Below are 12,829 nucleotides of genomic sequence, written 5' to 3'. Positions count from 1 at the left end.
ACAAGGAACATAGTGCATACATGGACCCAGAGCCAGCCCATCTGTGTAGACCCCAGCAGCCAGTCAGTGAAGGCAAAGCAGTCCTGAGACTGAAAGGTCAGCGTGCCCCTCACCAAGAGCAGATGCTGGCACCTGGCTTCACTGCCTGTAAGCCCAAGGACCACAGTGCAGGCTGTAACTAAAGTCAGTCTCACTAACTCCTCTCACAGCCACATCCGAGCATCAGAATCCCAATAGGACTAGGAGACTCCAGGAGACCACCTACACCTCTGGTGTGTTCTAACATGATGGAAAGATCTTAACTCCAGCACTACAAACGGTCTTCCGACTCCTCTTCCATCTCTTAACCACAGGTATCTTCCCCCAAGTCGGCTCTGATCCCCTCTTTCTCCCAGGACTACACCAGAAGATAAATGGAAGTCTGCACATAAGCCACTTGCGTGAGATGCTGTGGCTCTCAGGAACTGCACAGGCTGTCTCCTAACCTTAGAAGCCCTCAGAATGGCCTTGCCCTTAGACGTCATGGAGAGACAGGTGCTCCCGAAATCTCTAAATTCTGCCCCAGCCTTTCGCTGGAGTTTTCCTGCACCACTGCCAACACAGCATCTTTTTTTTTTTTTTTCAACACAGCATCTTATGCAAAGTAACAGAACCAAGATGGCAAGAGTACTGGGAGGCTGAAAGGGGAACATGGAGGCTGAGTCAGGCAGCAAAGAGAAAAAACGAAGAGGGAAGAGGAGCAGATTTCTACCAGCTGACAGGGGAACCTATACAATGAAACCAACCTCTAAAGAAGCTGAGTCATGAGGCTAACACTGCCTTCCTGTTGGCTGTATTTATTCACTATCTTTTTATTATGAAGGAGAATAAAGCAATGCAAATTACTAAGGAGGAAATGGTCAACACTACTTCAATGCTAACTCCATATTTTAAAAAACTGAACACCCACAAAGCAATAGATTATTTCCCGGAAGTACATATATGCTGTGTATAATCCAGGTAACCTATGGATGCTACAGAGTAAAGAGTTTTGAGCAACATGTCACCACCACCAGTGTCGCTACCACTGTCCCACACCATCACATCCCAATCCCCATCCCTCCCAGCACCTGCACCTAGAGCCATACATACCATCACCAGGGGACTCTGCAGGCTTAGTCACGGCTATCATTTTTGTAGTTGGTGTCTGATCGTGACAAACTTGGTGCAAGAAATTTATTGACTTTCCTATCAAAAGGACCTAAAAAGGAAAATAAGCTAATTACCTTTATACAAAAGTTAGTGATCCAAACATTCAAATATTCATAAATTACATATTATTAGCTATTGATTTAAAAACACAAGACATGAGCAATGGATCTTTATCAAGTGAGTTCTTGGTGCTCAAGAAAACACATGGATAAACGTATATCAGCACAATCCATTAGCAAGACACAAGAAAACTGCTCTAACTGGAACTTAGTTTGCCATCACGTAGTTCACGTATTCTGAGTAATGATAACAGACAATGGCAAAATGTCTTCCAGCACAGCCCTACCTTTCTGGACTGGTCCATCGTCATGAAGGAAGGGATCATAGACTTTCTCAGTGTGTACTTGTCATGCCACAGACGGTCAGTTTTAACGGTTGGATCTGATGCCACGAAAAACTAAGAGTAAAGGAACACGGGGCATTAGAAATATTTGTGAAAAAGATTAGCTACTAGTAACAAAAAAATATTATAAGTTATTCTATAAGTAAGTTACTCAGACACCAGGAGTCCACTCGTTTATACAACAAACTTGTTTGGCAAAGCATTCTGGACAGAAAGCTCTTGTAAGTTGATTATCTTCCCAGACATTTATAACCAAATTATAACAAAAACAAGCTGGGCCTTTCTGTGGAGACTTAGGAGCCAGTCTCAGCATGAGTACGAATGAAGCTTTATCCAGAGCTCCAGGATCTGTGTCCTGAGGACTTCTGCCTGTTGTGGAGTTCTGAACGTGGCCTCAACATGGAAATCAAGAGCATTCTTAGCACTCATGTCCAGTTGCCCTTGGTTTAAGAGCTCCTGACCTCCTCCATTCAGAACGGCACAGGCAGGCGGGGTCAGCACTGCCACCTGCTGCAGTGCTCACAGCACACAGGAGCTCCTACCAAAGGCTAACTACAACCAACTAGCCAAGGGCACTAGAGGAAGAGACTTTCTCATCTACCTCATCCAAGTCCCAGGTCATCTTCCCTTCCTATACCCACATCACAGGGAAGACTTTCTGTAGCAGAAGATCCAGCTGCCACTCCTCCAATTTATTTACACTATAAAGATGCCACCTCCACTTCAGCCACAGGGTTTAGTACCACTGCTCTGATCCCTGCTACCTAGCTTTCTGGAAGCAGAACTGATGAGTGAGGGATGTTCAGTTTGTACGTATGATGCCACACACCCTCAAAGCCTATGCAGCTGGCACCCCCACCAGCAGGGTACCCTGCATGCTATACCCTTAGCTAAATAAAGTTTAGCATACTGCCATACTGCCAATTCCCTTTGGTGTTTTCCTCCTGTGAACTGCCTTTTCTGTCTTTAGCCTACCCTTCTATTTCGATTTTTATTAGTACACAGATTCTTCAGGCATTATACATTTAAAATGGGGAATCACTGCATGTTACAAACTCAGCTTTCCAAAGCTGAACATTTCCCAGTGTTTGCAGTATGTTCCACGTTTTTTGTTTGTCCTATTCTGTTTGTTGTTGTTACAGCTTTGGGCTTCCCGACTCTCATACGATCTTCCCATTTTCAGATTACAGAAATATATGTTTACCATTATATTTTTACTGCTTTGCTATTTCTATCATTAGTTATTCTAAATGAAATATTATCTTTTATTAGTAAAATTTTTCCTTTATTTTATTTATTTATTTACTTACGCCCATTGGTGTTTTACCATGGGATGTTTTGGGTCCCCAGAAACTGGAGTTACAGACAGTTGTTAGCTGCCATGTGGGTGTCACAAGTTGAACCCAGGTCTGGAAGAGCAGTCAGTGCTCTTAACAGCTGAGCCATCTCTCCAGCCCGGTAAAATCTTTTTTTTATAGAAGTTTATTATATTTCTAACATGTTATTAAAATATCAGAGACTATCTGGGGTGGTGGTGCATGTCTTTAATGCTAGCAGCTGGGAGGCAGGTAGGTTTCTGCAAGTATCGAGGCCAGCCTGGTCTACATAGTAAGATCCTGCCTCAAAAATAGACAAATAACCAATATAACTCAAAAACTTGAAACTATTAGATTCATTAGTTCTAACACTGGTTTTTCTTGGGCTTTCCATTTAGACAATCACACAATTGATGATTAAAGCCAGATTTGTTGGAAAAAAATTCAAAAACCAAGTGAATATGTCAATAATCTATAATGATCATGCAATCATTAAAAATGAAGTCAATTACTAATTGTCACAGATCTCCAAGGACTTGAAGAAAACCACTAATCTTTCCAGGAAAAACAAAATGCAAATGTGCATTTACAAATACAGGTCAGACTAATAGCTAGCCAGGATTTCAAAGAACATTTTAAGAATTTGGCAAATAATTTAAAGGAAAAGACACTCATTGTCTATTTCTAAGAAAACATTATGTATGACATAATACACAGTCCAGTTGGAACCGAGTAAACACAAATATCACCCCTCATGATCAGATTATTAACAAAATCCCAACTCTCTGCTGGACGCATTTATAACTATCAGAACTTTTAAATTGCACATATAATTTGTAAATCAGAAAAACTTTAATAATTGATACCAGTTAAACATTCTGTTGTTTTTAAAGATAGCATTATTCTCCCAGAGCAATTAACAGTTTTTCTTGTGTAGAAATCCACCGCCAAGCTGTGTAACTGTCAGTGATGAGGAGGTCCCCGCTTGACTCTGTAGGCCAAGCTTACGAAGAAAGAGCCATTTGCTCCCAACTAACGAATCTACCTTACACCCTTTTACTGTATGTTACCTCTGCAACTGAAAATATACAGCCAAGGCACTGTGATGAGGTTACGGTGCAACACATACTGAAATTAACCCCGAGAGAAGCAAAAAAAGTTACAGGCCACTGTGAGCATCTCTCCTGTTACCATAGCTGTGCTGTGACTGCCCTTTGGCTTGTCATTCAATAGATTAGATTAACTGCATATAAATTATATTTCTCTGTTATTCACTTAAACACAGAGCTAGTTTTTATAGACAGCACACCAATCTATCCTGATAGCTGGAGTGCAGCTGGGTTTCTATCAGCGTGAACAATAAGAAATTTTAATTTAAACCATAAAAAACTCCCAGGCAATTCAGTCATCTTCGGAAGTCATGCACACATTGCTTCATCTAGTGCACGGGAGCGTGCAGTCACTCTAGGAGCAGCTAGTGGTGAGCACAAAGGCTGCACTCCTCTTTAGAATATAATCAACTCTGTGAGACGTATATGGTGGCAGAGGAAAGAACCAAGGTCAGAATATAATTGCAATAAGCCTTCATTATATTGATGTATTTTCCCCTCAAGGTCCTTTAATTTCTCCCATTATGTCAAACACAGAAAGAATCCAGTGGGGGAAAAAACTGTCATTGTACCTTGATTTCTCATTAACTGCTAGACAAATGTACACTCCCCACCCCAAAAACAGGAGCAAAGGGGACATTTTCTTAGCATGTGACTTAGTTCCTAGGAGTCCTATACATCAGCACAGACCACAGCAGCTCCTACACCAACGTGCCTGCTATGGCAGCCAGGACTCCAAGTTAGTACTTAAGAGCTCACAGCACTTTCAACAGGGCACAATTCAGTCAGCTTCCCTGTGTCACAAAGGTCATGGACCAGGCAAACTTCAATTCTAGTATTTCAAAGGGCACCAGACTGGTCCTAGTCTGAACTTTATTCCTAAATATTTAATGTGTGAGATGATATTTTGTTTATGCTTTAACAAATAAAGCTTGCAAAGCTTGTCTGAGATCAGAGTGTAGAGCGAGCCCTACTAGTTGGCCACAGAGGTCAGAGAGTGGTGGCACACACCTTTAATCCCAGCACTCAGGAGATAGAGGCAGATGGATCTCTATGAGTTCAAGGTAACCCTGGGCTAAGTAAGATTGAATCTGTCTAAAAGAGAAACAGAGCCAAGGAATGGTGGCTTACAGCTTTAATCCCAGCACTAGGGAGCTGGAGACAGGAGTGATATGGCTGAGTGGAGAGAGGAATATAAGGCAGGAGGGACAGGAGCTCAGGATTCAGTCTGAGGACTTATACAGACAGGACATTCCATTTGGTCTGAGGATTTCATAGAGGTAAGAACTAGTAACTGGCTGCTCTGCTTCTCTGATCCTTCAGCGTTCCCTCCCTAATATCTGACTCCTAGCTTTATTATTAACACCAATTAGAAATCATGTTTGATGCTAGTGTAGCTGTTTTGCCTCCTGTTTGCAGCATTTACTGAGTATAGAGAAACTCACGGGGTCTTTGTCACTGATTGACGGGGCCGCTAGTTTGAGAATCTTAGTATCAGACACAGGTGTACCCCCCTTCCCAATGCATGCTGGGCTTTTCTGTATGTTAAGATCATGTCATCTGGAATGAGGAAAGTTTCTTTCTTTCTTTCTTTCTTTCTTTCTTTCTTTCTTGCTTTCTTGCTTTCTTGCTTTCTTGCTTTCTTGCTTTCTTGCTTTCTTGCTTTCTTGCTTTCTTGCTTTCTTTTCTATTCAACTGGATTCCTCTTCACTCCTGTCTTGCTAGCGTGCAGCACAATGCCGAGCGGGAGTCATGATGGCGGATACCTTGTCTTGATCTTCATCCAGTGAGAAGGCAAATGGCCTCTTTCCACTCAGGCATTAGCTGTTACTGCTCCAGAAAAAAAGTTCCTGTCTGATCATGGTTCAGTATTTTATCACCAAATTGTGCTGGATGGTAGCAGATGATTCTCTAGCTACTGACTTTTAAGGAAAATCTTGCCAGAAGTGACTTAAAACTTAAATAAAAACTATTTATAGAATTTGCCAGACAATGAAGGACATCAGGATTCTATACTCAGGGATAGAAGATGGCCAAGTGTCACCCAATATTCCAGACTGAAACGGGCTTGGGTAAATCTTGCCCCCTGTGGCGTGTCTTACTCTAGTCCACAGAATGACCTGAACAGGCCCCACCTTTACAGATCCAGGTGAGGGGAAGCGAGTGAGGTAGACCCAGCAGCAATGGAGTGGCTTTTAGTCATGGCAAGCACAGTAACCCTCGCAAAGACCACGCTACCTCAACCTCAGTCATCACTCACCAAAAGGAGCGGGGTAGATAGAGCACAGCGTCAAAGAGTCACTGGGCAAAGGAACTGGAAGACAAACAACTAGGGATCTTGGCCGTGCAGGTGCCCTGTGTAAATTCAGGGGTTCTGCATTAGCATCGGACTGTAGAGTCTCTGGGGTGAGGATGGGTGAGAACACTGAAGAGATACTGTATTGGCATGCTGGGTCTCAGATAACCCCGGGGAGGACCCAGGGGTGTCTGCAGAACTCGTGGGACTTTTCTAGGAATTTTAAATTAAGTAAAAAGAAAAACATGAAAAGAATAAAATCTTATCAATGAGACAAGAACTGAGGCTGTTTGTTGAGTGACGAGATGAACCAATTCTACTGTACTCAACAAAGACGCTCGCTCAGTAACTTACAAAACCGAGATCTAGAGAGACGGTTCAGTGGGTGAAGAAAAACAAAGCCTGTGCAGGGCTGCTGAGAGCAGGTACTGCAATCGCAGAGGACAAAAGCTTGATTCTCACCACCCATACTTGGTGGCTCACAACTTCCTACTAACTCCAGCTCCAGAGGAGCCAAAGCCCTTTTCTAGACTCTTTTTCTATCCTTAAACATGTGCAATTTCAAATAAGATAAGGTCCTTTTTTCCTATACATAGATATTGGAAACGATAGATAGATTAGATAGATAGATAGATAGATAGATAGATAGATAGATAGATAGATAGATAGATAGATACAGATAGTTTCTGTAGTACATTTAGTACACACACACACACACACATATAGTTTCCAATTTAGATAGATATGTTTTCCAAAATAGATATATCTATATACCTAGGTATATAGATATATAGCTTCCAATTTTGTGTTTTTATGTCATTTCTCTGTGTGTTTCTGCATGTATGTTTCTTGTGCCTTTTCTTTGTCTCTTTTCTTTTGTTTATTCATCTGTTTTGTACTATTCTGACAAATTTGTTTTTACTTTATCATATTTTATTATTTTCTAGATGCCCACTTGTTTTCTAATGAAAAGAATGGGTATGGATTTGGGTAGGGGAAGTAGGGAGGACCTGTGAAGAGTTGAGAGAGGGGGAACCATAATCAAAATATTATATGAAAAAAAACGTAGAAAAAATAACAATACCATTAAAAACAAACCCTGGGTGCAGTGGCATGTAATTGTAAACTGAGTTCTGGAGACAGACAGGCCAGCTCCTGGGGCATGCTGGATGGCCAGCCTGGTCTGCTCAGCAACTTCCAGGTCAGTGAGAGACCCTGTCTCAGAGAGTGAAGAGCAATATGTGAGACTAACTTCTGGCTTACACACATACATGCGCGCACGCACACGCGCACGCACGCACGCGCACGCGCACGCACACGCACACACACACACACACACACACACATACACACACACAATAAGTCAAAGCCTAAAGTCTTACATTCCCAGCAGCCAGGTGTCCCCAGAAGAAGACCCAAGTGCACACCATACTAAATCACAGGAAGTCAGTGTCTGTACCACACATTTCAGAACTCCAGAAAGAAGGGTGGTAGCATCGGTTAGTGGTGGAGCATTTGTCTAGCAAGCATGTGGCCTGGATTCAACATCTACTTCCCCCGAAAAATACCTCTCCTGCACCCACTTCCATGGCAAACATTGGCATTTTTAATGATGAATGCTGTATTTAGGGTGGCATCTGTTTATTTCTTAACATCTTAGTATGTATTACTATATAATACAACTTTTATCAGATGTCTGCTGTTCCACTTCTGAGTGCTACTGACAACACGTTTGAGTGTGAAGTCCCTAGTCCTGCTCCCCAGCAACTGCCAATCCTGTTGGCTGCATGGCTCTGCATGTGGCATCACACCCTAACTACTGTACTTCAGAAGGAAAACAAGCATGCATCCATCTGCTTGCTTCATTCAACCCAAGCACAGCTGACCAAACTTATGAAGTGGCCAAGTGAAGAGACGGTTCCCCACAGCTGTGTCACAGGCCCCAGGGAGACCAGGCCGTGCTCTGGTCAGTCAGCTAGTGAGCCTTGATGTGCACTTCCACCTTGCTGAGCTCCCAGCAGTGATTCTGAGAGAACAGCTTACCACTAACCATGTAACAAGGCACAATGCCAAATGTGAATGGCCTTCAAATGAGGTGCAGGCACAGTCCTGTTCAGAGGAAATGAAACAGTTGAGATAAGTCACATTACTGGAAAAGGCGGTGCTCATGGCCCTTAACTCCAAGTCTTGGTACTTACCTCATGGTAAGTGTCCTCCAACTCCCCATCATATATCCATCGGTAGAGGAAGCTGAGGATAGGGTGAGACACTAGACTCAGAATGTGCTGCACAAGGGACTTCATGTAGGGGTCTCCTGTCTTTGTGTAGGCATGAACAGCAGAGGCCAGCTCACCCCCTTTCCGTCCTAGGGGAATGAGGAAACAATACACAGAAATAAATTTGAACACTAAACCGAAGACAGCCAAGTAGCAGAGACAATGTGCATCTGCTTCCCTCCGTTATTAAGGACTCCTTACATTTAGCAGCAGTAGCATGCAAAGAGCAAGGCCCAGGCTTTGCACACACTCAAGCAGGAGTCAGCTAAGGAGTTTCTCAGTTATAAACGTGACCAGCTGCCCAGTCTAGACACTTGAAAGTCCCATTTCACTCTGCAGTTTAGTACACACCTAAGTATCCACAAAAAGCAAAGTGTCTAAGGAGCAATAATGACAAGACTTGGGTGTAGCACAAAGGTCGTGCTCCCTGCCAGTGGCAGTGCAACCTAACACTTATAGGCAGTTAGGGCCCAGCAGGACCTCTAGAGAAGGTGCAGAAATGGCAGGATGGCTTCCAGCAATGCAAGCACAGTTATCAGTGCTGCACTAGAAGCTGAGGGCTCTATGTGGCCCTGAGTCTTACAGACTGCTCCGGGGTGCATGCAGAGGGGCTGATAAGTGGACACCTAGGACCCAGGAGCAGTTCCTTTAACAACATCTGCCAAAGACCAAACAGGACAGATAAGACAGCTGCAAGGCTGCAGTGACCAACTAGCTACTGAAGAGGTGAAGACGCCAGAGGGAGAGGAATGGAGGCAGGGACCCAGCTGGCAGAGGTGTGGTATGAGGAAGGATGGAGGAGTGGTTTAGTTTTGTCCCACTTCTCTCTGTTTCACAGAATTCCCACAAATGAGGCAGGCTACCCCGGATAGTCTGTGGAGAACTTGGACTCAGGTGTGTGCAAGTTCAGCTCCTGGGCAACTCAGTGCGGGAGAGCAGTAAAGAGTGAAGAGCTGCCAGGTAAAGCGAGCAGGTAGGAGCACAGGCAAGCCCTGGCATGCAGCCTCTGTGCTGCCTCTGGTCCCAGTTTCATCTCGGTGGCACCCTGAGAGGCTCGGGTTAATAAGCAGACAACACTGGTACAAGGTGACTTTCCCCGTGAGCCCGTATCTATTATCTGTGCTCACTGAGTGTACCCCCAAGCAGAGCAGAATCACAGACCCCACCTACAAACAAGTTCTGCACTGAAGTCTAGAAGCACAGAAAAAAGGAACTCAGAAGACCTTGGCAGTGATCTACCAGCGCAGCAAGGGTCTTTAGTCTTATTTTGGGGTCATATGTCCAAACCAGGAGGCGCCGCAGTGTGAGGCTACTTTCCAGTCCCAAATTCACACCCTGGTCGTCCTCTAGCTGGAGCTAAAAACAACAGGGAGAGGTTAAAGAGAAGCAGCTGAGAACATCCCATCGGCCCTTAAGCCACACGGTGAAAACAAGCCATAACTATTCTAACGACAAGGTCAAAGGTCCCATTGAAACACTACAGCACTTTTGGACTGCATACAACTAAGACTTCATATGGTAGACAGGACCCTGAAATGAGCAATTAATTGGCTCTAAGATGCAATGAACAAATCTTGCATTATGGAAGTGGTTACTCTTGTATATGTATGAAGTAACAAAATCCCCTCTACAGCATCGATGTTCTAACCCTTGAGAACTTGAAGGATTCCACGGGAAGCACTTACCTGGGAGTGCAGAACAGAGAGGAGCCTGTAGTATTCTTTGAGCTCTTGATGCAAGGCAGCACAAAAGCTCTGTGCGGGAGGGATAAAGAGGTTAAAGCATGGCCATGTACACACAATGCTCTCTCTGAGAGAGGAGACACCTCCCCACAAAGCTCAGCACAGCAGAGATCCTGGACCTGCAGCATCTATCCTAATAACAAAGCCTCGTGAAGAGAAATGGGGATGGGGCTTTTTCCTCATGGAGCTGCAGGTGTGGTCAGCTTAGAGGATGGCCCTTTAAGCTTCAGAGCTGGAGTTCCTGAAATGCTCTTTGAAGCATGAGGAACTTCTAGAAGCCCCAGCTTGGACATGGTTTACATTCCCACTCAGTGCCCCAAACACTTCTCTCTGCATCTCCAGCCTGAACACTAAGACCCTCTTGGCATGAACGCAAGGCTATCAACAGAGCACACAGCCCAAAGTCTGCATTGTAAGACAAGCTACCATAAACACACCAGCAAAGGCTAAGATCTATCCTCTTTAAATAAATATGCAGCTCCACGGTTTCCCACACACCTTAATGCGATTCACAACCTCATAAAATATGGGCTTATTTTACCAAACAGGAATAAAATGCCCTTTCAGCTATAAAGATGAACAAAAAATGCACATTTTAAACTTCTATAGCTTTAAAGATAAGCAAACCAACTTTGCAGACACAGCAATACTTCTGAAGTCAGACTGGCAAGATGAACTGCCCCAGCCGAGAGAACACAGACCTTGGAGTAAAAGCCTGGGTTCCCAATGAAGGTTGACCCTCCACACCTCCCACCATTGCGCACACACACTGTTCTATATAAGGAAATAATCTGCACAGGGGCACAGAAGTCCGTACTAGACTACTAGTCTCCCTAGTGCTCCCAGAGACAGCAATGTGGAATTTGTTCAGGTACATCACCATGCTCTATAAAACTGCCACCCAGCTTCTAAGAGGGTAGAACCACATGCATATATAAGGGTAAAAAATAAACAGTTTATCAACTGATCAAGAGCTTTCAAGCTGCAGTATTCCATAGAGAATGCAGTCTGCAGCTGCAGACTACACAGCTGAAATTCCAGGTAGTTCTACATCCAAATGTCCATATGCAGTGTCCATGAGCCCTGTCATCTACAGCCAGAGAGAGTGTGTGCTTAGCTGGGCTGGGCTGCCTGGCCTTGCCAGAGAGAAGCGATGCTGAGAACTGGAAGTGAGATGGGCTCTTCTGAGGCTTCAGAGAGAACATGCACAGTTACTACCCAGGGCAACAGACACAAAGCCACCCAACAGGCGTGCAGATCACCCCAACAAGAGCACTCAACAAATCTAATATGGTCAGCCATAACTTCTTGACTTCACAGCAGGAAATGAGATGGAAAGTCACTTTCAGGAGTTACATGTAGCTGCCTCCCACTGTCAGAACACGTCAAGATAAACTTTGGTAGTACAACTTCTTCTGCAGAATCAATGAATGAATACCACCCTGCTGATTTTAGAGACTGTCAGGATAATCAATATAACAGGAGAACAAGATTTAAATACTGTAAGATTCTTATGACACTGCAGTGATAAGGTGTCTAAGACACACAGCTGGCAAGAGTCAGTACCCAGAATGCACAAAGGCAAAGAAACCCAGGCTGAATCTTAAAGGAGAGAATTGGACATTTCTCAAAGACACAGCCAATAGGCACCTGAAAAAAAGGGGGCCACTAGGGACATGCAGACCAAAACCTGAGAAACAGCCTGATTCCAGAAGAGCCCCCACTGTCAGGAATGGGGATCGGGATGGGGGTGACACTGCATCAGTTATGCAGAGGCCCCTCACATAATTATAAAAAGTACAACTTCCAGATGCCAGCACCACACCATAGGGCTCGTGTCCAAAGGACCCAGGGTCAGCATGCTGAAAGGACGCGGGATCAGCATGCTGAAAGGACACGGGGTCAGCATGCTGAAAGGATGCAGGGTCGGCATGCTGAAAGGATGCGGGGTCAGCATGCTGAAAGGATGCAGGGTCGGTATGCTGAAAGGACGCGGGGTCGGCTTGCTGAGGGCATAGCTGTGCTGTGTCCACCACTGCAGCACTATTCACAACAGCCAAAACAGAAATGCAGCTGAATTCCGCTCAATCAGAAGGAAGGAACTGACAGGGTGAAAGATGAAGTCTTTCTCTGGCCCTGGCTAGGCCTGCTTCTAGTGTCAGCCCTCAGGAAGAAGGGCAGTGGTCAGCTGGCCAATTCCCTGGACTGCAGACAGTACCAGAGGACACTGGCAGGCTTGGGACCAGCAGCTAACTATGCATTCCATCTTCATCTTCCTATTACAGAAGGAAACTACGGAGATTGGACAGAACCTGTGCTGAGTGACATCATCTCTGAGGTCTCACTTCAGAGTCACACTCCTGGCCACCACCCACGCTGCCATTGTTACACTCCTAGCCACTAGCCAAGCTGCCCCTCCCATGCTCTGACCACCAGCCACACTCCAGCTGAGTTCCTGGCCACTAACCACGCTGCCCCCGTTACACTCCTGGCTAC

At 44.7% G+C, this 12,829-nt stretch overlaps 1 protein-coding gene across 1 annotated transcript in view; it reads right to left on the bottom strand.

Moving 5' to 3' along the window:
- Window positions 1-12,829, bottom strand: part of Tubgcp3 (tubulin gamma complex associated protein 3) — a 52,935-nt gene that overhangs the window by 21,356 nt on the left and 18,750 nt on the right. Inside the window, exons 9-13 of the mRNA XM_005366283.2 lie at window positions 10,277-10,345; window positions 9,815-9,947; window positions 8,514-8,680; window positions 1,538-1,648; window positions 1,132-1,240 (exon numbers count right to left, since the gene is read on the bottom strand). Of these exons, the coding sequence (XP_005366340.1) occupies window positions 1,132-1,240; window positions 1,538-1,648; window positions 8,514-8,680; window positions 9,815-9,947; window positions 10,277-10,345 (589 nt within the window). The remainder of the gene's footprint in view (window positions 1-1,131; window positions 1,241-1,537; window positions 1,649-8,513; window positions 8,681-9,814; window positions 9,948-10,276; window positions 10,346-12,829) is intronic.

Source organism: Microtus ochrogaster, unplaced genomic scaffold, assembly GCF_000317375.1.
Source record: "Microtus ochrogaster isolate Prairie Vole_2 unplaced genomic scaffold, MicOch1.0 UNK7, whole genome shotgun sequence".
Lineage (NCBI taxonomy): Eukaryota > Metazoa > Chordata > Mammalia > Rodentia > Cricetidae > Microtus > Microtus ochrogaster.
Note: the sequence above shows the minus strand (reverse complement) of the source record. Positions and strands in the feature narration are given on the sequence as shown.